We start from the raw sequence: 25,786 nt of genomic DNA on the forward strand, positions 1-25,786 counted from the left end.
TGTCATTGAAGCTACCAACATGAATTTGACCAAACTCTGAAAGGCAATGGAAGACATGAGGGCCTGGCATGCTCTGGTCCATTTGGGTCACGAAGAGTCGGACACGACTTAACGACTAAACAACAACAACAAAGCCAGCAGGCTTGCAATATGAAAGGCATGGCACAAAAGGAAAAGGGCTTGGAAGAGCTGAAGAATAAAGGAAACTCAGGCACTTGGTTACAAAGGTCAACAGGTAGTATATTAAGAGCAGTTGTTATGCAGCCGAACTTAAGCACCATGGAGGAAGCAGTTGCTTCCTCTGGCGGTCACAGCAGTGGTACATCGTAAGTGGTGAGAGGGGGTTCTTAAGTGGAGCTTCCTTCAGGCATGATATTGCTTCTTTTTCCCTATACTGGCATCAGAAGTTGCTAACAAATCGCAATCATGTTTGAATGGGAAGGCCTTGCTCATTAACAGCTCTATGTTTGTGTTGGAGCACGTAAGGAACTTTAAATGCGTCTTGACAAGGAAGCATAATTACAAAGTGTAATTTCTGTGCTCTGCCTTTCTTTCTGACTGTGTTCCATTGCCCTTCATTTCCACTTATCTTTATAAAAGCCATATGATCCAATTGATGGGTTAGTTGCAGCCTGGTACACCATTACATCTAGAATGTTGCTGATTTTAGATGACTCTGCATTTAAATGAAGGGAAGACTGCTTTCCTAAGGTTCTGCCACTCTCATAGACATTGTTGTGATTCCTCACTCTTTCCTTGCAGAACATTTGCTGAGTCACTTGGAGGAAGCCAAAGGTGCTCCCCAAAGTAATCAGAATGATGCCATTCCAGAGAAGGGGGTGGAGGTGCCCCCTGCAGATCAGCCCACAACCTGTGAAAGCGCAAATACCTCTGCAGATGTGAAAAGAAAATCCCGAAGGGGCAGAAGACCAAAAGTGTCTACAGCCGAAACTCCTCTTGTGGTTGTAGATGACAAAGATTCTTCTGGTGAGTCTTAGGAAGTCCAAATGTTAACAGTCCATCAACATTTATTTGGTTTAATACCGTAATGACACTTTCCTAAGGTTCAGTTAATGGCACTTGTAGTGAGGCACATCTGGAGGGTGCTGGGATGAGTAAGCTGACCTAGCAAAATGATAATTTTGCAATGCCAAGTGCATTGATTCAGATTGGCTGGCAGGGGAAGGGAATGTTTTTCTACCTCCTGATATAATTTCATTGGAGAACTTTATGAGTAGCAAGTGATGCAACATAGCATAGCTGGATTGGTTCCAGCCCACTGTTATCTTTAACTGACTGCACCGGCTGAAGATGTGATCGCATTTTTCAAATACAGTGGTGCCTCGCTTAACGGGCACCCCATTTAACGACGAAACCGCATAGCAACGAAGATTTTGCGATCGCATTGCGATGTTCCCTAAGGAAAAATCACTTTGCAATAATCGGTACCCTGTTTTGCTTACCAATCGCTTAACAGCTGTTCAGTGGTTCCAAAATGGCCGCCCACTTTGTTTTCACGCCGATTCTTTGCAGCGATTTTTGCTGCACGGATTATCATCACTATGTGGGGCACCACTGTACTTGAAATGCAATCATGCAGAAAGAGGCAAGATTTGTTCTTGATCATCCGAGAGTACAGGGCATGGAATAATGGTCTTAAGCTACAGGAAGTCAGATTTAAGCTGAATAGCCAGAAAAAACTTCTTAATTATTAGAGCAGTATGACAATGGAACCAATTTGATTTGGATTCAGATCCACTTTGATTTGGATTCCTGCACTGAGCAGGGGATTGGACTCGATAGCTTTATAGGCCCTTTCCAACTAAATTATTCTATGAGTCTATTGTCAGGCAGAGCAGAAATCTTCTTCTGCCTTGGTTCTTAAGGACCAGAACAGACATGGCTCAAAAGATTTATGATGAGATCTGCTGTTGCTGTTTTCTTATTCACTGTGAAATAGAATAGTACATCACATTTGATTGAAACAGTACTCTGTAGGGAGAGGATGTTTGCTTATTTTTCTCCTAGCCCACTTGGGGGGGAGGGGAGGACAAATATGTCTTTTCCCCACTCAGCAAGCTAACAGCAAATTTAGGAAGAAATCTAGATTTGGAAAAGTGTTTTGGTGAGATGGCCACTCTCTGAGCACCAGCGTGCCAGTCAAATTCAGGTCCCCTTGTGGCTGATTTGGTGGGAGAAGTGGGGAGGAAGAAGACCCATCAAGAAATGCAGTTAATAGATCTTTCATGGCACAACTGTTTCAGTCTTGGTATTTTTTATGCCAGTAGCTGGGAATCCCTGCAGCTCTCATCCATCCTTCTCTGGCTGCCCTCTTCACTCCTCCCTAAACCTGCAGCAATTAGGTTTGTTTTCAATGTTTCAAGCTCAATGTCTTGTTTAGTTGTGTTTGAAGTTCCTAATTGACTGCTTTTTTTTCTTGGTGAATTTAATTAACAGTGGAAGAAGTTGCCGAAATTATAACAGAAATCCCACCTGATGATGTAACCCTTCCTTCTGCTGCAGAAGACAGGATTATGGAGTTGGTTTTAGGGAAGCTACCCAGTACTACAAACAATGTGAATCCTGTAACAAAGTAAGTGTCTCTCCTGAAAAGGGGGAAGGCAAATGGTGAACTTTCCTGCTTCCTCATTCTAATGATTCACTAAACTGTGATAGTTTCAGTAGTGAAGAGCAGAGCTAGGGCCTTCTGAACCTTTTGCTTATTACCTCCTTTGTTACAATCTGTAGGTTTTCACATCATCAAAGCTCTGTGTCCCTCAAGAGAAGCTTGATCCTCTCCAACAGACATGGGATACGACGCAAGCTGATCAAACAGCTTGGGGAGCACAAGCGGGTGTATCAGTGCAACATATGCAATAAGATGTTCCAGAATAGCAGCAATCTCAGCAGGCACATCCGCTCTCATGGTGGGTTCAAATGTCACCTGGTTCTGAATTCCTACTAGAATGATTACATTCTCAGTCATTTTCTGTTAATCCCCTTTGCTGCAGAATGTTCCCATACTGTATGTAGTTCCTCCCCTTTTTTTTTTACATTTAATCATCATCATCATCTGTTATACATGAATGACCTAAACCTATATGCAAAAAGTGCCATGGAGATAGAATCACTGCTAAACACAGTGCAAATATTTAGTGAAGATATCCGAATAAAGTTTGGAATTGACAGATGTGCAGCTCTGTCTATATACCATGGCAAAATCCAAAAATTAGATGGAATAGAGGTAAAATTGGCAATATTATAAAATCACTATCAAGTGATGAAAATTATAAATATCTTGGAATATTAGAAGCAGATAACATTGTACACACAAAAGTTAAAGAACTGACAGAAAGGGAATATATCAAAAGGCTGCAGAAAATCTTAAAATCAAAATTAAACGGTGAAAATACAATCAAAGCCATAAACGCATGGGCAGTTCCAGTAATTAGATACCCAGCTGGAATAGTAGATTGGACTCTAAACAAATTTGTATCAGTACAAGCAGAGAAAAATTACTTAAGGCAGTGAAAATGGAGAATATTTCAAAAATAACAGAAACAAAGGATCAATATAAGAAACAGCAATTCAAAAAGAAATCAAACAGCTGGAAAAATAAACTACTGCATGGACAGCATCCGAGAAATATTGGTGAAAAGCATGATTGTAATTCAACATGGGCATGGCTAAAACTGGCAATCCTCAAGAAAGAAACCGAAGGCTTGATTTTTGCTGGACAAGAACAAGCACTCCAAACCAACATGATGAAAGCTAAGATCCAAGGAATTAGTGCCAATAGCAAATGTTGACTCCGCTAAGAAAAAGGACAAAACTGTGTCATACCTCATCTGTGAATGTTGAAAGACTGCACAAATAGATTACAATGTTAGACATAATAGAGTGGCAAAATTAGTGAAATGGTCATTATGCAAAAAATATAACTTGCCAGCCTCCAAAAACTCATGGGAACATCAGGTAGAGAAGCTGTGAGAAAATGAGGAAGTCAAGATCTTGTGAGATTTCTGGATTCAAACGGATAGACACTTGAGCATAACACACCAGACTTGGTAGTAATAGAATGAAGAAATGTCTGGATCATTGACATTGCAATCTCAGGGGATGCCAGAGCTGAAAATAAAGAATTGGAAAAACTAACAAAGTATAGAGACCTGGAAATAAAAACATCATGCCTTTAGAAGAAACATACTTGGTTCCCATAGTCATTGGGGCTTTGGGAACAATATCAAGAAATTTCACAGAGTACTATAAGCAGTTGCAGAGCTCAGAAACAACACCATCAAAGCTATAAAAAAACAGCAATATTAGGAATAGCATAAATACTGCACCGATATTTAGGTTTTTGGTTCAAAACTATCTGTTATATAGTACCAGTCAATGTTTTTATAATATTGACTGTGTCTGGTGGTAGTAGTAGTAGTAGTAGTAGTAGTCGTCGTCGTCATCGTCGTCGTCGTCATCATCGTCATCATCATCATCATCATCATCATCATCATCATGTTAATTATGACTTACAGTGACTCCTTTGAGAGTTTTCTAGACATAATTTACCCAGAAATGGCTTGCCATTCTCTTCTCCTGGGGGTGCCCTAGGATTGTGCAGCTTGCCCAAGACCATAGAGGCTGGCTCTTCTGGGACACACAATGCGGTCTGGAATGCCAAACCTCTGGCTCTGCACTAGAAGCTGATTTCAGTGTAAAATATGCCTGAGAGTTATTAATAGAAGGAACGGGTTCCGAGTGGAATATATATTTCTGTCAAATACTCAATTTGCATTTTTGAGTACTTCTTGTAAACAGTCCCATGCAAATATAATTTGTGCTTAAGCAGTGGTTTATGGATTTAAAAATATAATATATAAATTAGGTATAGGTTATTGTCCTATATGAATCATTTGCCCTGTCTATTCCTACCTTTTTATTCATTTTCAGTAGTAAGCAGAGGGGTGCTTACTGGAGCATTTCTAGCAAGCTGGTATTAATCCAAATGGTAGTAATCTCTGAATTTTTTATCTTATACATAAGGATAGATCCATGCTAACATAGCATTTAATACATTTTTATTATAATTATTCTTGGTTATTCTAGTTCAATAAACAACTGAACTGACTTTGTCTCTTGGGATTAATCTTTTAGGTGACAAATTATTCAAATGTGAGGAATGTGCCAAGCTATTCAGTCGAAAAGAGAGTTTGAAGCAGCACGTTTCGTACAAACACAGCAGGAATGAGGTTGGTTTGGGTCTCCATCAAGAAGCAATCTGTGGACAGAAGAAGACTAATGAATGAATCCACACTGGGCAAGATCTGCAGATTTGTGGGATGGGCCCTTCTAAGTCATGCAGAGAAATCCAGCAGAGGAATTGAGGGTAGAAGATATGAAGGAGGAGTCATTCACTTTTGTGCTCTGCTAGGTTTCCACTAGCAGAAGAAAGAGGAGGAAGAGCTGAATTTTTCTGCCACTTTATCTTTTTTTTAAAAAAAGTCTCATCCCATAAATAGGACTCACATAGTTCTATTTGTACCATTTTGGAAGCACACCAGGAAAATATATGGGCTTTGGATCCAGAGATTCCAAAGCCTTCCTTGATCTGCCCATAACACACACACACACCGAATGCTCTCTCCATTGTTAGGGCTTCAGTAGCAGAAAATCAGCAGTGACAGATCTCTCCACTGCCCCATGGAAGAGGTTTGTGATGTGAACCTCTTTCTTCATCAGTGGGCATCTGTCTCTCTTTGCAATCAGAGAGAGAGAGAGAGAGAGAGTTCTGTTTTATTCTGGATCGCTTCCAAAGAAAAGATGATTGCTCCTATAGTGATTGTCTCCGGACCCAAAGCTTTTGAATTTCAGAAATTAGCAGAAAACCTTTTTCTGCTCTTTGAAAATGTTTGAAGTTTTGTGAAATGCTTGAGAGTGTATGTAACACAGCTCAGTTGGGAAACAAAAAGAGCATATTTTAAAACATAAGATCCATATCTATGTATATATCTCCTTGGCTTTCTTCTCAGTTTTCTCCTTCTTTTATTTCCAGGTTGATAATGAATACAGGTATAGGTGTGCAACATGTGAAAAGGCTTTTCGAATAGAGAGTGCATTAGAATTCCACAACTGTAGAACAGGTATGGTGATAATGAAATCATGTTATATTACCAAGTTATATACATCTGGAATTGTACTTAAAGGTACTTGTAGAAGTCATTTGGACATTGCAATTTCTGCTCTATAAAGTGTTTAAAATGTGAAAATTAGTACATCCCAATTTTTCATCGTGGAGTAATTTACCCTTATTTTTTACTGAAGCATCTTCTAGAATTCATTCTTGCCTTTGTTCTTGATGAGGTGTAGTGCCCATCGCAACCTGTGGCTGCAAAGTGGAGCACAGTTGTTTGTGTGGCTGAGCCGCTTATTGGCTGAGACTACAGATGGGTTCCACTCACCTTTTAAGCCTTGCTATTGCCAAGAAGTGCAATGAAGTCCTGGATTGCTTCTAGAGGAAGGGAACCACTGAAGTTCATATGAATGTGAATCTGCTAAACATTACAGGAGCTATCCCCAGGGTTGACCCCTATCTCAAAAATAGATTCAGCACCATGGACAACTCCTTTAATCTTGAGACTAAAGCCTGGAACGGAAGCACTGCCACCCCATCACATTGGATACACCCTCCTCCTCTGGAGAGAACCTTTGGACTTGGTCCGTTAGCTAGGAAGGAGGAAGGAGAATAGCAAAGCTGAAAACATTATGTTTCAACTGGGGATGAATATTCCTGAGAAAGCAGGTGATGAGGATTATTATTATTTAATTAAGTCATGATATTACTTAGTAACAGAGTCAGGCCTATGATCCATTCAACCTAGTTTTGTCTACTATCTGGCATTCTCCTCCTAAGACCTTAGGAAGGGATTTCATTGTCATTTCTTTAGAACTGTACATCCCATGACTGGGGCTGGGACTATCCACATCAAAAGTGTGTCCTCTGCCACTGGACTGTGGCTGAGTATGCTGCATGCATTGTCGATTCTCTAAGGAGGATGTAGTTGCATTCACATCACGCTTATGGGTTTCTCATCAGCAATAGATCATCTTGCTATGGGAACAGAATGCTAGGCCAGCAGGCCTTTGGTCTGATCCAATGTAGCTCTTCTTATGTGACTAATACAACAGTGGCTGTTTTTCAGTGAGAAGAAAGCCAAACACTGTTTCTGTTGTCCAGTCTTGCCCACGCTACTATAAGCAGTGAAGCCATTTTCACATATACCGTATTTTTCTGTGTATAAAACACTTTTTCCTAAAATAATTAAAGGAAAAATTGAGGGTCGTTTTATACACAGAAGTAAGGAGGAGGGGAGGGATCAAAGTGCTTTGATCCCTGCTTTCCCCCTCCACATTTTGCAAAGAAAATGGAGGGGGAAAGCTGCTTTTTGCAACGAAAATGCAGGGGGAAAAGAGGAATCACTTTCCCCCTCCATTTTCTTTGCAAAACATAGAGGGGGAAAGGACCTTTTTGCAAAGAATGTGGAAGGGGAAAAGCAGGAAATGCTTCCCCCCTCCACTTTCTTGCAAAGAAAAAAATTGAGTTAGAAAAGTGGAGGAGTGTCTTATACATGGGGACGTCCTATACACAGAAAAATATAGTAACTGATTTTTGCTACCTTTAGAAGCCAGGTGCCAAGCCTAGTCTCCCATGGTATGGGTATTACATTCTTTTCCTTTCAGATAAAGAATCTTAAACATTGTTTGGGAACATCTACTTTTTCTAAATTAGCAAAATTAGGTTAATGACTGTGATCCAATCTGGGGTATGGAACTGGACTGGCAGAAAAGTATGTCACAAACCTGTCCTTCCCATGGCAGCCCTCTGAAAAATGCTCAATGGAAGATCAGGGACTTTGCATGGGTAGTGGTACTGCTGGGAGGGAGTGGGGGGATCCCTGGAAAGCAGGCAAGGACTCCTTCCTTTACTGGAGGCCAGTTTGTTGAAAGTAGATCCTTAATTTGGGTTTGGGAATTCAGTCTTGACACCCTCAGATGCGTACTTTGGATGGCATACTCTATCCCTGCCACATTCAGGATACATGTGCTCATCCTGTTGTCCCAAAAAGTTACACTGATGTAGCTCAGTAGATTGGCACATAATCAACTGTATTGATATGCATGTGTTGTTAAGTATCTGGCTAAGAGTGCAGCTGGCATGTCAGGTGGGATTTCCCCGTATCTAATTCATCCAGGAAATCAATATAAATGACATTCATGTAAGTGACACTGCATCCTATAACTGTACTTTGTTGCTTTTGGATCAATGCCTTAGCATTTGATAGGGGTTGTACAAGAGAACACAGATTCCATGGTGATTTGGAGGAACATCCGTTTTCTAAATTATGCAGCTAGAGTATCTGGCATCTTCTCAGAACCAACTGAATGGTAAGAGTAATAACTAAGATACTTCTCTTTACTCATTTTTTCTTTTTCCTTTTGCAGATGACAAGACATTTCAGTGCGAGATGTGTTTCAGATTCTTTTCTACGAACAGCAACCTCTCAAAACACAAAAAGAAACATGGAGACAAGAAATTTGCTTGCGAGATCTGCAATAAGTTGTTTTACCGGAAGGATGTCATGTTGGATCACCAGAGGCGGCATCTGGAAGGTGAGTACATCTGTGACGGGTTTTGTCCTTGATCTGGGTTTGTCAGCTTTGATTGGGATCTTGAGCAAAAGTTTTCGTCTGGCAGCAAGTCATTATTCGAGAGCTGGCACACTGCAGTTGGTTCCTTCTGTTATTCATGGTAATGAACCCTTGGAATACATTACTAGACAGTTTGGAGCCCTGCAAGTGTAGCTATTTAACAGTTAAAAATAAAACAGTTCATTGTACTCAGGAAAATTTAAGATCATGGATCTTCTGCATGTCCTTGAGGTATGGGAAGGAAATGTTTCTGTATTTCTTTGTGCCTGTGAGAGCAAGAATGATGCCTATGTTTGGAGGCAAAAATCCCAAACAATAAACTTGTAATGCATTCAAATGGGCAATTTGTTGCTAATTATATTTTTATCACTAAGGAGGTGGTAGCCGATGAGCAGAAATTTGATACTCCTGCTCTCCTAGTCAGAAGTAGCTAGGAGGAGTTTCTTTACGCAAAACAGCATTATGGAACTATTATTGCTCTCTTTTTTTACCTGAAGAGTGACTGTTGAAACAGGAAGGAAATTTAGTATCCCTCCCCCAAGAGAAGATAGTGGGTATGAAGTGCTGCAGGTGCAAACCAGAGGGTATGAAGTTCCTGTGAATGCATTAGCTGTGCCAATATTTTCTCAACCATTTGTTTTCTAACTTACCTAAGAACAAGATTCGCCAGCTTCAGCATCTTTTGGAAGCTACAGTACATAAAAGGATAACAAATTCCAATATATTTTCAGTGTTTTTAATCCTATTGGTGCTCACCTATAGCTAACTGCAGCTAATTGACGAGAGGCTGGGGCATGTCTCAGTAGTGTGCCTAGCTATGCACCCAACTGAACAACCAAGATGTGCCTTAGCATCTCATCAAAGAGCCATATAAAGTTATGTACACCTGCACAAACACCAAGAGGATTCTGGCCAATCTAGTTCATCCTTTAAAAAAAAATTACAAAATCCCACAGTTGTTCAAGACTTGCTTCCTTGCTTCATCTAAGAATGTTTTGCACTGTAAAATGATGTAAATACTTAATTGTTGTTTCATAATAAAGAGTCATAACATGGATAGCTGAGCCTCTGTAATTGTGCTGCCACGGACAGGGAGTTAATACTGCAAGTGATAGCAAATTCAAATCTTTGCATAGTCATAAAATTCAGGTTAGGATCATATATAAGGTCCCCATCTTAATCTAGTCCATACATTGATGTGAAAATGTAAAACTCAGCAGAGTAAATACCGCATATGTTGGCTGTGGCTTCCTTTGTTGAATCAAGTCATCTCATGTTCAGTCTTCCTCTTCTCTTATTGCCTTCCAGTTTTCCTAACATTATTATTGTCTTCTCATGATATGATCAAAGTATGATAGCCTCAGTTGAGGGTTTTTTTTTAATTCTTCAGAGGTTTCAGGCTTGATTAGATACAGAATCCATATTTATCTTGTCGGCAATCCACCTTATCTTTAAAACTCTCCTCCAACACAACATTTTAAATGAATTGATATATTTTCCCTCTCAGCTTTCCTCACAATCCAGTTCTCACATCTCTACATAGTAATCAAGAATATTACACTATGGTTGATTTTGCTCTTGGTCTCCAATGCCACATCCTTATTCTTAGGGGTCTTTTCTAGTTCTTTCATAAGCTACCCTTCTTTTTTTTTTTAATTTAATTTATACCCCGCCTATCTGGTCGGTGAGGACTTCAAAGTCTTAGTGTTCGTTTGATTTCTAATTTCTGATTATGTACAGGCTGACATTTCCCTGCATTGCTATAGTCTTAATTACAGTATTATTTATATGATTCTCTCATACACAGAAATGGAAAATATGGTTTATTTTATGTTTGCTCTTGCTCTTTTTTTGGTGGGAACTGTTACCCTAAGGAGTGAGACGTGTAAAAAGAGAGGACTTTGAACACACTGCAGAGAACATCGTCCGATACAAGAAAGAGCCTTCTGGGTGTCCTGTGTGTGGAAAGGTAGCATTTCTCATGCTCTCAGGATGATTCTGGCTTACAGAGGTTCTCATAGGGTTTTTGAGACATGTGTAATATTTAAGGAGTGGTTTTACTGCGGCCACCCCCACCCGCCAGTGGGTTTGCTGTACAGTGTCAAGTTACATAATAGTTTAACCTGATAGCTTGCCTTTTTCTCTCTCTTTGTTTCTTCTTCTTTTAAGCATGATGTGTAGCAAACTTGTGAGTTTCCTGTCAGAGGCAAGAGGTAAAATGAATTAATCCAACAGGTTTTTGTAAAACAGACATACTGTACTGTGTAGCCTTTGTTACATAGACGGGTTGTATGCATGCTGTAACTTAGTGGCAGAACCTTACTAAGGCAAGTCCTCAGGAAGTGGTCTGGAGCAAACCATTTCTCTTGGCCTTTGGTCATATTTCTAAAACATTTGGGAAATGAATGGCAAGCACTTAAAGATTATTACGATAAAAACATGTATAATTTTTAAGCAATACAGTATCTCTCACATGTGACTCAAAAAAATATCAACCAACTTTTTTCTTTTCTAGATATTTTCATGTAGGAGCAATATGAACAAGCATCTCTTGACCCATGGGGATAAGAAATATACCTGTGAGATTTGTGGCCGTAAATTCTTCAGAGTGGATGTGCTTAGAGATCATATTCATGTTCACTTTAAGGTGCAGTTTTCAATATGTTACCGTGTTTTGTGTGATCTGGACAGACCTGTGAAAAGTTGTGTTTTTTTTCTACTACAGCTCTAGAATACCCCAGCCAGCATGACTAGAGCTACAAAAAAGTCCATCACTAGCAAGGTTCCCTCTAAGCTGCACGCCTGCGCTCACAACTCTGCCCCCCTCCGTGCAGCCTTCCTCCTCCTCTGTGCACTGAAAGTGACTATTTTCAGCCCCTTTGGTTCCGGTTGCAGACTGGAACCAAAGACCTGTGTGCAATGGTGTGGGAAATTGCATGCGCACGAGGGGCAGGGCCCCACCCAGCGGGGCTGAAAATTAGAGGGAAGGTTGATCAGTGGTTCTTCTTGCTTCACCTTGCCTTAACATGGATTTACATGTCACGGAGCATATTAAGTAACAGTAATTCCAGTTAAAAGGTATTAGGGATGCTACAAGAGGGTCTGTGAGATGTTGAGCAAGTGACGAACTTGGTAATAGATTGCAGAAGACATGTTCTGTATTTCTGGGTAGAGAGATGGATGCATATAAGTAAAACAATAAATAAAATAAAAAATAAAGAAGTGTAGGTGGACATAACCTCATAATTTTGTGAGGTGGAGGTTGGAGGGATTGGAGCCTTCTGTTGGTGCTTCTTAATGAGCAGAGACTTTCCATGCAGCAGACTAGAAAATAGTTTCTGCCTGTTGTGGAAGACTGTATAAATGCATTGCGGCCGTGCCAATGGCTTTCTGGATGGATAAGTTTTTGAGTGTATGGCTCCTCTCTGCATAGGACATAGCAATCATGGATGACCACCAGAGGGAAGAGTTCATTGGCAAAATTGGAATTTCTTCAGAGGAGAATGACGAAAACTCCGATGGAAGTGTGGATTCTGAGCCTCACAAGTATAGCTGCAAAAGGTGCCAGGTAGTTTTACTCCTTTCAGATATTTTGTCCTAGGGTGGGTTGGGAAATTGGCCATGAGAAATAATAAAAGCAGTGGAAATCAGCCAAATGTCCTGATTCAGAGCAATCTACGTCAGATTCTATTGTGTAGATTGATTGATTGATTGACTTGATTTATATCTCATCTTTCTCCCCAAAACTGCGACTCACAACAGAATTAACAAAAAAAGTACAGATGAAACATGGAAAGTTACAGTGTTTGACTAGAAAAGAGCTATTATTATTATTATTATTATTATTATTATTATTATTATTATTATTATTATTATTATTATTATTATTATTATTATTATTATTATTATTATTATTATTATTATTATTATTATTATTATTAAACTGAATTAAAAGGAATCTAGGAGCATGCCAATAAAATCTACTGCATCCAGCTATTGGAGGCCTCTTCCTCAGAGCATAGGCAGTAACCAAATACTTGATAAAATAAAAAAATGTTCACTTACGGGCAGGACAACAGAGAGGACCATCTTTTTTTGGGGGGGAGGGGAGTTCTGCAGCTTGGGAATGTCACTGCAAAGGCCCTCTCTTGCCTCTCCACCAACTGTGCCTCTGAGGATGGTGGACAAATAGAGATCTTGTACACACACAGGCTCCAGCATTCATTCCGGTAGAGATAGGAGAGCTGTATCTGTAGAACAGAGGGCCGACTGAAAGGTAGGCTCTCCGCAGTGAAACAAACAGGGAGGATGTTGCAGTCTGTAAATCACCATATGTTTATGGGGGCATAATCTTTCTGAATGATAATAGAATGAAGGAGATCAGGACACTGCTGGCCTCCAGGCTGAACTGACAAAAATAACATGAATAACAATGAAATGGAGTTAAATCTGAAGAAGAGATGGAAGCCATTGCTTGGGGGGGGGGCAATAACTCCCAGAATACCTGGAGTTAGCCTTTTTTTAACTAAACAGTAATGATAAGAGGAGACAACATGGAAGGAGAGGGACACAATATTCTGGCACTTCCAAAAGTCCTATCAAAGGCTCCTTTTTGGCATTTCAACCTTAACAAATTCTCTCTCCATGTTTTCAGACTCCCCCCCCCCCAACAAAGACAGTACAAACATAGTTTCCTAAGTTAATAATGACATCTTTTTTTGCCTTCCCCTTACTTGGTTTGGTTTGCACTTTTATTCCCAAAACACTTTTAACATTCTGAGCCTATTCATTATCTCCATCGAGCCGTAGTAGGGCCTTCACAAACAAGGATGGAGGCTGTTGCTGGTTATTCACTATGTTCACCATTTAACCCAAAGTTGCTTGATCCTAGTGTGTCCCAATCCTCCCAGTGTGGTGCATTTATGGTTGTTTCATTCCTTAGTTGACGTTTGGGCGAGGAAAAGAGTACCTGAAACATATCATGGAAGTTCACAAGGAGAAAGGCTATGGCTGTAGCATTTGCAACAGGCGCTTTGCCTTGAAGGCCACATACCATGCGCACATGGTTATCCATCGGGAGAACCTGCCTGACCCCAACGTGCAGAAGTAAGCAGATATCTCTGACAAAACTAAGTCAAGGATGCAGTTTCCAGTGTGCTGGCCATATGTCACTGAGTACAGTGGGGTTTGAGAAAGAAAACGTGGAGACAAGCTTTCAAAGTGACAGCAGTTTCTTAGAAACAAAAGTGAAATTCAGGGAATCAAAACAGGCAGGCCTGATGAATTTCTAGCACTGAGCTAGGACTTTGCCATAAAGGCACGTCTAGCACCCACCCATTTTTCCACAATCTCACCACTGCTGCAGCATCGCTGGATGTTAGCAATGCCACAGACATCAAAAAGGAATTCACATTCACTTTTAAAACAAGGCAGAGGGGAGTAGGCACCTGGTTTTGAAGCCAAATTGCACTTCCAGAAGCCTCCTAGAAGCACAGTTCTGCTTCAGAAAAGCCTCCGACTTCATGCCTGTCTTGTTTTAAAGGGAGAGCGTGAAAGCTTTTGCCACTGCTTCAAATACCAGTAGTCAGCAATAGTGGGAGAATTCCAGCCTCTGGTGGGCTTGGGAATGCTAATGCAGCCCCCAGTGGATTTGGGAGTATCAGTAGAGAAGTCACCCATCACTAATCAAAAGTCTCTTTACCTTCAAGAAATAGGCTAGGGTGATTTCCCCCATGTGCTTTAGAGGCTGCAGCCATTGTTGCCTTCTTATGATCCTATGGGGAAGGTGCAGATCTCAAGTGTAAGGCAATTCATAAGACAAGGAGCAACAAAAGAAGTTGAAAACTGTTTCTCTCTTCATTGTATGGATGTATCAAGAACGTGGAAGTACAATTGTGTGCTTCAGATAATATCTCTGCAAGTGAGACAGAGAGGAAAACAGCATCTGTCATAACCTAGTTGTACATATTAACTTAGTCATCACTTTGATTTTGCCCTAGTTTATTTCCTGTGTTAATAATATATGGGAATCTATAAGGAAAAGTCCTATTATGAGAAAGTTTTTAAAAGGAGATAACGTTTTCTTAATATCTCTAGATCATGGTGGCCAAATGTAGACTTCTCAGATGTTGTTAATCTGCAATGCCTTAGCTTCTCACCTTGCATAGTAAGTAGTTAGGAATGCTGGTTGTGGGTGTGATTTCCATATTGTTGTGGCCCCCTGTTGCATTCCTGGGCATTCAGCTGAGTGTATGACTGAGGAATGTCTGAGTGTGTGATAGGTGGCCAGAAGAATGATAGACATCCGTTACATACTTACGGCTTTATGCTGCACAGACTCAGTAGGCTTGTGACCAGTGGGATGTAGATTAGTTTTCTACCGGATTCCAAGGCACAGTGGTACTCTCTCTGGGAGCTGTTTCATTTTTTTCTTTCTTTCTACTAAAAGTACACATCTAAGGTTGTAGATTTTAAGTTGATCAGGGGTAAAAAATATCACTGGCTGATCTTTATTTCCTATTTTAGATATATCCATCCATGTGAAATCTGTGGAAGGATATTTAACAGCATAGGAAATCTAGAACGACATAAACTTATTCATACAGGTAGACTTGCTTTATTACTTTTCTCTTTAATAACAAACCTCTTGTCCTTCTGCTTTTTAATGTTGTAATTCGACTTGACTTGTCAGGGAAAAGGATGGTAACGATACAGTGTTGAAGATTTTTCCCAGCACAGGACTTTTTCCCCCACGTGGGATGGGTGGATGGATGGAACAGAAGGGTCGCTCAGGATAGGGAGATGCTCTTACATTAGCTGTGGTCCATAGATGTTATAAAAGCAGGCACAGTCCGCAGCCATCTCTGAACTCTGCTGAATGTTGTGTGCTGTACATTGGGTGGAACTTCATGCACTGCTGGCCTCCTCTCCATGTCTATTATCCCCGTGTCAAGGAGGAGAGCTTGAGATGTGCAGAACAAGTCATAGAAAAGAAAAGGTATCTCACATTTGGTTGGAAGAAGTGAGAAAAAATTGGATCTCTTTTCTCTAGCCCCGTCATTAGTCAAACCGTCTAATTGCAAAGAACATCTAGTCTTTCTAGAAACATTTATTTGTCACTTCTGTAGACAGTGAGTTGTATCTCCAGTTGTATCCCAGAGCATTTTCGTTACTCACGTTGGTACAGTTTTCCATCCCTCTTTCTTTCTTTCTTTCTTGTATCCCATTATGCTGGTTAAAAGTTTTATTTGTATCGTGCAATAATTTATCATTTTGGACAACTATTGAGATGTTCCTCTGTCCTACAGATTTCCATCTGCTTTTTTCTGCTTCTTTCTAAGTTCTCATCTCATAAAATCCTTTGTTTTGAAAGTGGGAGGGGTTATGCTTGCCTAAAATGCCAAGATTCGTTTTTAGCTGAATGCAAATCTGCTTCTGTTCGTTTAAAGGAGTGAAAAGTCATGCCTGTGAACAGTGTGGCAAATCATTTGCAAGAAAAGACATGTTAAAAGAACATATGAGAGTCCATGACAATATCCGAGAATATCTGTGTGCAGAATGTGGTAAAGGTATGGGCAGCCCTTTATATTCCTAATGCACTGTGAAAAATGCTGTTTTCCAAAAATGCTGTATCTTCATTTATTATCAGAAAACATATTTATGCATTATCAGAATTGGGCATTTTATATTTCTGTCATACTGAACAGGGTTCTGGGGTCATTGCATCTGTTGGATTTTATATGAAATTGGTTCTATAGCAATCTTCTCTGTGCATAAACAGAAGAGGTCGTATAACAGGACTGGTGGTTTCATTTCTTAAGTGGTCTTTTGTGAAGATAAACCAGGGGCACTTTAACTGTACCTGAACTGTCCACTGCTGGTAACAGGGATGCCCAAGCTATCATACTGTCTGAAGCAGAAAGCAAAAGGCTGTCCTTAACATCACACCCTTGACCATTATGGCTCCCCATCTTTCATGAGATGGAAAAGGAGGAATTCTCTTCACCATCACAGGAAGAAGTGACAGGAACAGCAATTCACTCCTCCAGCACTATGGCAGGAGGGGAAGACAGTGCCAGTCTTTCCTGCCTTCCCTAGAATGAGGAGGAGGAAGAGGAGAAGAAACCGATGAGGAATGATGACTGAGAATTGCAGTTATGATGGTGAGAGCAGTGCCTTCCACCACCAGAGGAGAGAAGGTGGAGGAGGAGACACACGCCAGAGGCAGGGTCTGTGTAGGGACAATTACTTCTGTGATCACACTTGGTTTTAAAAAGTCCTGGAAGACAAGGCACTATGGGAGGGGCGACCTGCGCTTTCCAAGGAGCCCTGCAATTGAAGAAACAGCTGACTATGAAGAATTGCTTGTAGTGCCAGCTATCCAAGCAAGCCACACACCCCTTAGGACAGGAGGGGACAAACTCGACCTTTTCACCAAACCTCATAGTAAAACCTACCCTGGCTGGTGATGAGGTCCTGTTCTTGCTCTTCCTTTCAGGAGTGTTAACTGTGAGCAGAATAGAGAGTCATATGTTATTCACTTAACACCAAAGGTCCATGGGCAACTTTGGCTATAGAAATTCTAACGGCCTGTTCAGAGCCAGGGGGAATTGATTTGCTTCTCTGTGACTGATCTCTGCTTTACTTGAATTCCATGGATTCTTCCTGTTGTATTGCTTGGCTATGAACATCTCCCAGAGAAGAGTTTAAAACATGAGTGTTATGGTTGTAGCCTCAGATTAAGACCAGAGATACCAGACCGGAGTTAAGCACCATCCTGTGAAACTCAGTGGATAACCTTGGGCAAGTACCATATTTTTCCATGTATAAAATGACACTTTTTACTTATACAGTATAGACAAAAAATTGAGGGTTGTTTTATACACAGAAGGCAGCCACTTTCCCTGCCTTTTGCGAAGCCACAGAGTAAAGCAGCCGTCAAACGGCAGCATGCTCACACCCCTTTGATCCTGAAGCAGCCATGAAAGGGCTTCAGGACGAAAGGGGTGCGATTGTGCAGATTTTCAAATTTGGGGCTTAGAAAATTTGGAGCCATCTTATACAATGGTCGTCTTATAAATGGGAAAATATGGTAACTGCCTCTCAAGCAAACTTACCTTACAAGGTTATTCTAAGCATGACGGGAAAGGGAGCCATGTCTACTGCCCAAGAAGGGTGAGATAAAAACGTGAATAACTAAAGACAAACAGAGTAAGTTACAAACACAAAGCCTAAAAGTCTTTAACACTTTACATTTATTTCAAAAGAAGTTCCACTTATTTTGGTGGACCCAATGTTCAAGTATTTCAGTCAGGCAGCTAATTGGAAATGTGTAAATGTACAGTATTTGTCTCTCATCCACCCTGACATGCAGGATGGTTTAAAGTTTAAACTATGCACTTCTGTGGATTTTTAAAAGCTATATTAATAAAGGCTCGTCACCTTGGCAGGGGAAGAAAGGGCAAGATCTTGCTGGTTTTACTCCCTCTCATTTTCCTGGTTTGCCTCTACACTGTGAATTTTTTGCTTGCATTTTCTATAGCTGTTTGGTCTGTTATACTCCTGTGTGCGCTACATAGGCTGTCTGGCTTGCTTAAGACAGTGGAAGTGAATGTTCCTGCCTCACAGGAGTATGTTTAGAGCCAGGCGGTCTTTAGCTCCCTTGCTTCTCTCTGACTGATTTCGGCTTCACTTGAACTCCCTTGAGCAGCCTTAAGTGCTGTGAATTGCTTCTCAGACCTGAGCTGCATTTTCAAAGAGAGTGGCTAAGTGAGCAAAATTCTCCACCCCATCCCACCCCAGTTTATCATTTCTTTGCTGAACATCCCAACTCAGATTTCAATTTCTTGTTTCAAACCTATTCAGAGAACTGTTACTGCCTTCCTTAGTGGGTCGCATGATACTATTAGACTGTAGATTGTAGACTGTATTTCAAAGGTGCTTTAAACCAGGTTGTACCAAGTAGATACTTGATTCTTTTTTTACTCTGCTGGTCAGTGGATCAAATTCTTATGTGACGCCTTTCCCTCTTGTGTGGCTTGATTAAAAGGTGGTGAAAGGACTTCTTTGCAATTTATAAGATAGGCTAAAGTTTCTTCTTTGCAGGCATGAAAACAAAGCATGCGTTGCGTCATCACATGAAGCTTCATAAAGGAATAAAGGAGTATGAGTGCATGGAATGCCATCGGAAGTTTGCCCAGAAAGTCAACATGCTTAAGCATTACAAAAGGCACACAGGTAAGGACCACTGACAGAAGCTCACATAGCCCTTGCATAGAGTGAGACACAATTTCTCAAGAATTGACAAGATAGTTCCTCCTTACAGCCTTACCTTGTGCAAGTACAATTGGCAACGAAAGCGGTTTCCAAGGAAACTGTGCAGAAGGTTAAAGCCCTATTGCTTCACATAGGTATGTTTTCTTAGTCAGCATGGTTGTACTGCGTCAGCTTCAGCCCTGTTACAGAATTCCAGTAGATCAACAGATAGATACAGATTTTGGCACCAGTTCCCAATACAAGGAACTGCTTATAGGAGGCACCAATGCTGAGAATTAGCCCCTGTCTCCCTCCCTCCCTCTCTCTGGTCACCAGCCTCCTTACTTCAGAAGTAAGGGGTATAATTGGAGAGGAACCTTCAAACAGTACCTCAGGGCATAGACAAATTGGATTCAGAGCAGGCATTCATCTAGGTCAGTGGTTCTTAACCTTGGGTTACTCAGGAGTTTTGGACTGCAACTCCCAGAAGCCTTCACCATCAGCTGTGCTGGCTGGGGTTTCTGGGAGTTGCAGTTCAAAAACACCTGAGTAACAAAGATTAAGAACCACTGATCTAGGTCATTGAGCTTGTAGGCTGCACTGGGCTTTAATGTTAAGCACTGGCACACTGGATTGTGCTCAGAAACAGATTGCCAGTTCTTTCAGTGTTGGCAAGATATGCCACCATCCACCATTCTCAGTCAGCAGTCAGGTAACTGTATGTTCAACTGAAATAATTTTCTGAATAATTTTTAAAGGCAACAGCATGTTCAGTGCCTTATAGTAGTTAGTTGTGCACCAGCTCATTAATAACTATGGCCAGGCTATCTTTGACCAGGAGAGGCTGCAGCTGATCCAAGCTGCATACATGCAGTACCACTGAGAATAAGCTGAACAACATTCCTTTGAGCGAACCTCCTTGCAGAACCTCTGTTGTGTCAGGGCTGAGCCTGTAGTCCCTCCTCTAGCTTATTACTGGTTTGTGTGCTAGTTCAGCACTTCTACTGGCACATCTGAATGCAATGAAAAGAGAGAAAGAAAGCCAGGTGCCAGGGGCATACCGATGGGAATTTATCCAACATCCCCAAATAATATCTCCCAGTAGATTTGTGGGGGAACAAGACAGAAACTTGCAAAAGGATGGCGAGATGCATTGCCAGAGTCAAGCAGTGCTGAAATTGCCTTCGAGTTGCCATTTACAAACCTTGGCACAATTGTTTTCTGAGGGGTAGGTTAGGGAAAGATCTTTTTCCCCCAGGTGATTTTATCATTTTTGTACTTAATATTGTATCTAATTAGCAGGAATCAAAGATTTCATGTGTGAGCTCTGCGGGAAGACCTTTAGTGAGAGGAACACAATGGAGACCCATAAACTTATTCATACAGGTAAATGCATGAATGGAACTGTACGTCTTTAATCCTCCAGACATGTTTTTCAAAAATATAAGTCAAGATTCCAGATTGTGCAACCGCATAACATTCCTAGCCACACACACAATGCCCAGTTCTGGATATGGACGGGCAGGCGGACAGACAGACAGACAGATAGATACACATACACACATCTTTGTGTTGCATAGATGGTTAATCTGAGATGGGTAAATTTCTTGAAATATATTAAATAAGCTATCAATCAGACATCTCACAATAATACAAACATCAATATATTTGCAAAGGCTTTCATGGCCAGGATCTAATGGTTGTTGTGGGTTTTTCGGGCTCTTTGGCCGTGTTCTGAAGGTTGTTCTTCCTAACATTTCGCCGGCCACAGATACTGGCAACAATGTTAGGTTGTTGAGCCTGAAAAACCCACAACAACCAATATAAACATCCTCATACTGGTAAGCTAATTGGTATCAGTGCAGAACTTTCAGTACAATTGAATATTTTTATTTCAGCTCTTTGACGCAGAAGTTTCCCATTAAAATTGCCTTTGAATATTTTTGTGCATGTCATTTCCCATTGATCTTACTGCTTTCCTAGGAATGTTTCAGGAAGTCTTTTATTCCCTGGCATCACTTCTTTCTTTCTCACTCCAGAGGTCTTCTGCTGTTTTAGTTGCCTTCTGTGGGTTCTGTCTCAGCAATATTATTCATGAAGGAGAAACAGTGGAAGGTGGGGGACAAAGCAGTGATAGATGTCTAGTCAATATGTTGTGGTTTCTGCCTCAAGAATCTTAAACATGGCTTTCAGTGTCTCCTGTTAGAGAACAGAGGTCTTTCACTGTCCTCACCGCTGTGCCCCATGGCTTCTTTGTTCAGAAACAGCAGCTGGCAGGACCACAGAAGAATGTTGATATTTACCAGTAGGCCATCTTCTGGCTTATGCCCAAATAAACTAGAATGAACTTTCTGTAGTAGTCCTGATGTTTTCACAAGACTCTTTGCAGTTTTATCTGTCTGGCAAGAAGCCAAAATCTCTTTCATGCCAACTGAAAATTCAACCGTTTGAGAGGATCCTGAGCTAAAGTACTCTCCTGTCTGTTAAAATACGCAAACACTACATGACTAGCCTGAGATAATGTGAAAGCCCTAATCCTGTCATCCTGCTGATCTCAGGTGCCAGAGTCAATCTGATGGTTGTCACCGGGTACCCAAGGGTCATGTTTCCACAGAATTAATCTTCCTCATCACTGACTTTATTCCTGTCCACTTTAGTAAGTGGAAAAAGTATTTTCTAGCTGTGCAGATACAACTCAGTTCCTCTAGATCCTACACCATATATTTTCTTTTTAAGAAATTGCTGCAGTTGAAACACCCAAAATATTAATATTAAGACAGCATACTTAAAAGCTAATACTATATATGTTCTTTTAATCCCTGCTAGTAGGGAAACAGTGGACGTGCTCAGTGTGTGATAAAAAGTATGTGACGGATTACATGCTGCAGAAGCACATTCAGCTGACTCATGATAAAGTAGAAGCCCAGAGTTGTCAGCTCTGTGGCACAAAGGTTTCTACCAGGGCTTCGATGAGTCGTCATATGAGACGAAAACACCCAGAGGTAAGTGTGGGGGGCAAGTCTAATATTTTATTTTATTTTATTTAAAAGGTTTATATTCAACCCTACAACTTAATATCTCGGAGCAGAGTACAATAATAAAAACAATACAAAACAGTTAACAATTTTAATACATTTAGAAGCATTTAAAATATTAAAAAGTGAATGATATCTTTAAACCAACAGCAATAAAGAAACATCCGCAACCTGTTTAAGCCATGACCCACCATCCTTGAAGGCCTTGGTGAATAATCATGTTTCAACTTGGTGCTGAAATAAAGTTGATGTTTGTGCTAGTCATGTATCTAAGGAGAGAGCATTCCATAAATGATGTGCTGCAGCCCTCCTCCCTCATGTCTCTATAGTGGATCAGTCTCCATGCCAGGAAACAGAGGAACCCCCCACATTCCCAGCAGATCTGAGGGATTGGGCAGCTATATGTAGGGAGAGGCATCCCCTCAAGTATCCGGGTCCCCCACTGTTTAGGGCTTTGTACGTTAAGATTTTTGGTGATACGTTGGAAGAGAGTGTTGTGACGACACTGGAGCTTAGGTCACATTGAGTACTGCAGGCAAGAGTTTTACAGCAAACCCTGTAGTGATTGATATCAAGCAAGATTGCCCCCCTTAGGACAGCGAACTGAAATCAGAGCAATGCAGCAGCGCTGTCATGTTATTCATTGTGGTTTATTCTTATGTTGCATGTTAGGCAGAGAGGTTAGTCTATAACAGTGGTTCTTAACCTTTGTTACTTGGATGCTTTTGAACTGCAACTCCCAGAAACCCTAGTCAGGACAGCTGGTGGTGAAGGCTTCTGGGAGTTGCAGTCCAAAACTCCTGAGTAACCCAAGGTTAAGAACCAGTGGTCTATAACAACCCTGCAGGGCTATTCATTATAGCACCTCTAGGTAGCTTTCTCATTAATGTAGGTATTTATTTCCAGGTGCTTTCAGTTAGGATTGATGACTTGGAGCAGCTCTCCGAGACCACCACTGTTGATGCTTCTTCTATAGGAATTGTGCAGGTAATGTGGAGATGAAGCCAAATGTGACATTTTGACCTCATATTTCTGTGATATACTTTGAATAGTGCAATGTATCACATGCAGGCAATAAAGTATGCCCGACTGTGGAGTGACTATACTTGTCATTAGGCTTCTTCCAGTTCTGCCACTGAGTTAAACTCTTCGAAGTGCAATAACAAAACATTGTTGTCATTTTTATGCTGAACAAGGCGACTGTTTGTGGTTTACCGTTTTTCAGTTCAATAGCTATTTTCAGTAATAATAAAAATTTGTTATAAATCATATATTCAGCCAAATGATTTTAAATTGAGGGGGCTTTTACACATGCTGTGCATGACATTCATGATTCCCAGAGGCTTAGAATGCACTCACACCACTTCATGGAATTGATATGGAATTCATCTGCAAGAAAGCCACTCAAAATGTTGTAGTACTAAAAGAAAAAAGGATCCCTTATGTCATAAGATTCTTTGGACTGGAATCCAATTACCATTGCTGAGGTGCTATCCTCTGTTGGCAGTTATACAGGCGCTCCTTACTTAACAACCTACCCAACCTTTGCAACCTACCCAACCTTTGCAACCTTTTACAACCCTCGTAAATCCTTGCTTGTGTCTTCACCTATGGCCATACCACCCTGAAAACGCCAGATCTCGTCTAATCTTGGAAGCTAAGCAGGGTCGGGCCTGGTTAGTACTTGTGTCTTCGCCACACCCCTTCTCAATGGTACATGATTTACTCCTTCTTAATACAATATTATTGCTCCTTGCTTATTGGCCAGTTCGCTTAATGACCTGGTTGTAAGAACGGAACTAATTTGTTAAATGAGGAGTGCCTGTATATCAGTAATGATGGGTCAGGGGGAAAATAGAAATAGTAGGGAGAGAAGTCCATGAAAAGAAATGTCTGCAATATTACCATGTAAGCTCACACATATATAAGATAAACTCTGTATTCACAAGATCAGTAACTAGAATTAGTAGAGTTTCTTCCTGGCTTTGGTGTGCTAATTTAACACTGGCAAGACAGTAAAAAATTATTTTGATTAAGTTCTAAACAAATAGAAACAAACTTAACTGATAAAAAAAATAAGCCAGCAAATTCACAGCAAAAGTTCTCCTTGAAGTTCTGTTGTCAAAGAAAAGCAAATGTTGATGGAGATCACTGACAACTGTGTTTTGTTGAAAACTCTCTCTCCATGCAGCCAGACCTAGCCCTGGAGCAGGGAGAGCTACCAGAAGGTAAGCATGTGAAGTCTCATAAGCGAGGCCATAAACGGAAGCATAAGTCTGGTGAAGAGGAGGAAACCCAAGTGCCTGAGGAGTCTGCCTTCAGTGAATATGCAGAAAAAGATGTGGAGTTCACAGGGAATGTGGGAGATGAGACCAATTCAGCTGTGCAAAGCATTCAGCAGGTAAAGTTGCAAAAGAAACCAGGAGGGAGGTAACTGTGGAAGGGCTGTAAACACTATGGACTATTAAAAGATATTTTCATGAGTGGGAAGGATCTGTTTGATGATGTTCATGTAAAAATTTGAGAAAAGTTGCCATTGGAATACATGAAGTATTCGGGAGAGGAAAAGAGAGCCCTTTAATTTCTGTAGTATTTTAGGAACACACTGTTCTTCTGTTATGCAAGAAATCTATCAGAGGCTGAATTCATTTCCATGGGAGCAAGTAGCTGGCTGCATTTAAGGGAGGAAGAAGCAAACCTCCTCTTTGATGCATCCACTCATGGCTCTGGTACTGTTGTGGGGGGAGGGGCAGATTTTGTTTCCATTCATCAACACCTCAAAATCCAGCTATTTGTATTATTTGACAGGAATCATCACAGCTGAGAGATCAAGGAGCCCTCCCTGCTCCTTGGTTAGGTTTTTCAATATGAGGATAAGACTCAAAGGTACTTCTAAAGCAGCTTTTCTCCAACCTGGTGCCCTTCAGAAGTGTTACATGACTTTTTCAATTGACTATGTGGTCTAGAGATGATGTGATTTGTAGTCTAACACATCTGAAAGTGATTGGACTTGGAAAAGCTGTGTTCCCCTTACTCAAAGATTTATTTGGATTTCATTTGTCAAGCTCTGCCTACAGTTTAATCCTGCGACCCTGGCATGAATTCAGAGTTTTAGAAAAGCATTTGTTTTGTTTCTAAAAATTGTTTAGAGACTGACTAGTTATTTCAGGTTGATAATGTCACTATCTTGCCTATGCAGCAAATGAGTCTGAGATTTCTGTAGTGGATATAATTTTATTGTGACTAAATAGAATCCAAATGATTCTGTATTAGAAAAAACATAACATTCCAAAATAATTTTGGAAATGAGAAAGGGAGCCAAAGTGAAAAATCATGGCCAGATTGGACACAGCAGACATGTCTCAGCAGTCTCTAGACCATTTCTAATCAGTAAGAATGGGGCTTTGGTTTCTTAATGGCGTTCCTCACCTGCATCATCGATAAAAGTGAGCTGCTCCCTTGGAAATTCACCCCAGTGTGTGCATGGCTTCATCAACAGATGCTTTTAACTCTGCAAAATGACAGTGTATATTTTACAAATGTCAAAAGGAAGACCTATGTTCGTGTTAACCACAACCTCAGATGTGACACTATTGGATTATAGATTTTGAATTTCCTCCTTCTATTTAATACACTAGTGCCCACATGTAAAAACAATGATAACAAAGTTAACTATCATTCACAACATGTATTTCTGGTACTGACACAGCGTGGGCATTTATTTTACTTTATTTTTTGCCATCCAGATGATGTCACACTGCAACACAAATCTGTGCCAGCTGGCATAGCCA

The 25,786-nt window shown here is 40.7% G+C and overlaps 1 protein-coding gene across 4 annotated transcripts in view; it reads left to right on the top strand.

The window, feature by feature from the left end:
• PRDM15 (PR/SET domain 15) overlaps positions 1-25,786 on the top strand; it is a 47,073-nt gene that overhangs the window by 19,329 nt on the left and 1,958 nt on the right. The window contains exons 8-24 of one of the 4 annotated variants that reach the window (XM_072994164.2): positions 763-987; positions 2,458-2,593; positions 2,749-2,927; positions 5,155-5,249; positions 6,053-6,140; positions 8,500-8,667; positions 10,581-10,675; positions 11,222-11,353; positions 12,140-12,274; positions 13,649-13,812; positions 15,232-15,311; positions 16,155-16,274; positions 18,811-18,942; positions 20,260-20,346; positions 21,787-21,962; positions 22,902-22,982; positions 24,187-24,396. In XM_072994164.2, coding sequence (XP_072850265.2) covers positions 763-987; positions 2,458-2,593; positions 2,749-2,927; positions 5,155-5,249; positions 6,053-6,140; positions 8,500-8,667; positions 10,581-10,675; positions 11,222-11,353; positions 12,140-12,274; positions 13,649-13,812; positions 15,232-15,311; positions 16,155-16,274; positions 18,811-18,942; positions 20,260-20,346; positions 21,787-21,962; positions 22,902-22,982; positions 24,187-24,396 — 2,303 coding nt within the window. The remainder of the gene's footprint in view (positions 1-762; positions 988-2,457; positions 2,594-2,748; positions 2,928-5,154; positions 5,250-6,052; positions 6,141-8,499; positions 8,668-10,580; positions 10,676-11,221; positions 11,354-12,139; positions 12,275-13,648; positions 13,813-15,231; positions 15,312-16,154; positions 16,275-18,810; positions 18,943-20,259; positions 20,347-21,786; positions 21,963-22,901; positions 22,983-24,186; positions 24,397-25,786) is intronic. The other 3 variants (XM_078390527.1, XM_072994166.2, XM_078390529.1) reach the window with 3 other exon arrangements.

The sequence above is a fragment of the Pogona vitticeps genome, chromosome 3, assembly GCF_051106095.1.
Source record: "Pogona vitticeps strain Pit_001003342236 chromosome 3, PviZW2.1, whole genome shotgun sequence".
Lineage (NCBI taxonomy): Eukaryota > Metazoa > Chordata > Lepidosauria > Squamata > Agamidae > Pogona > Pogona vitticeps.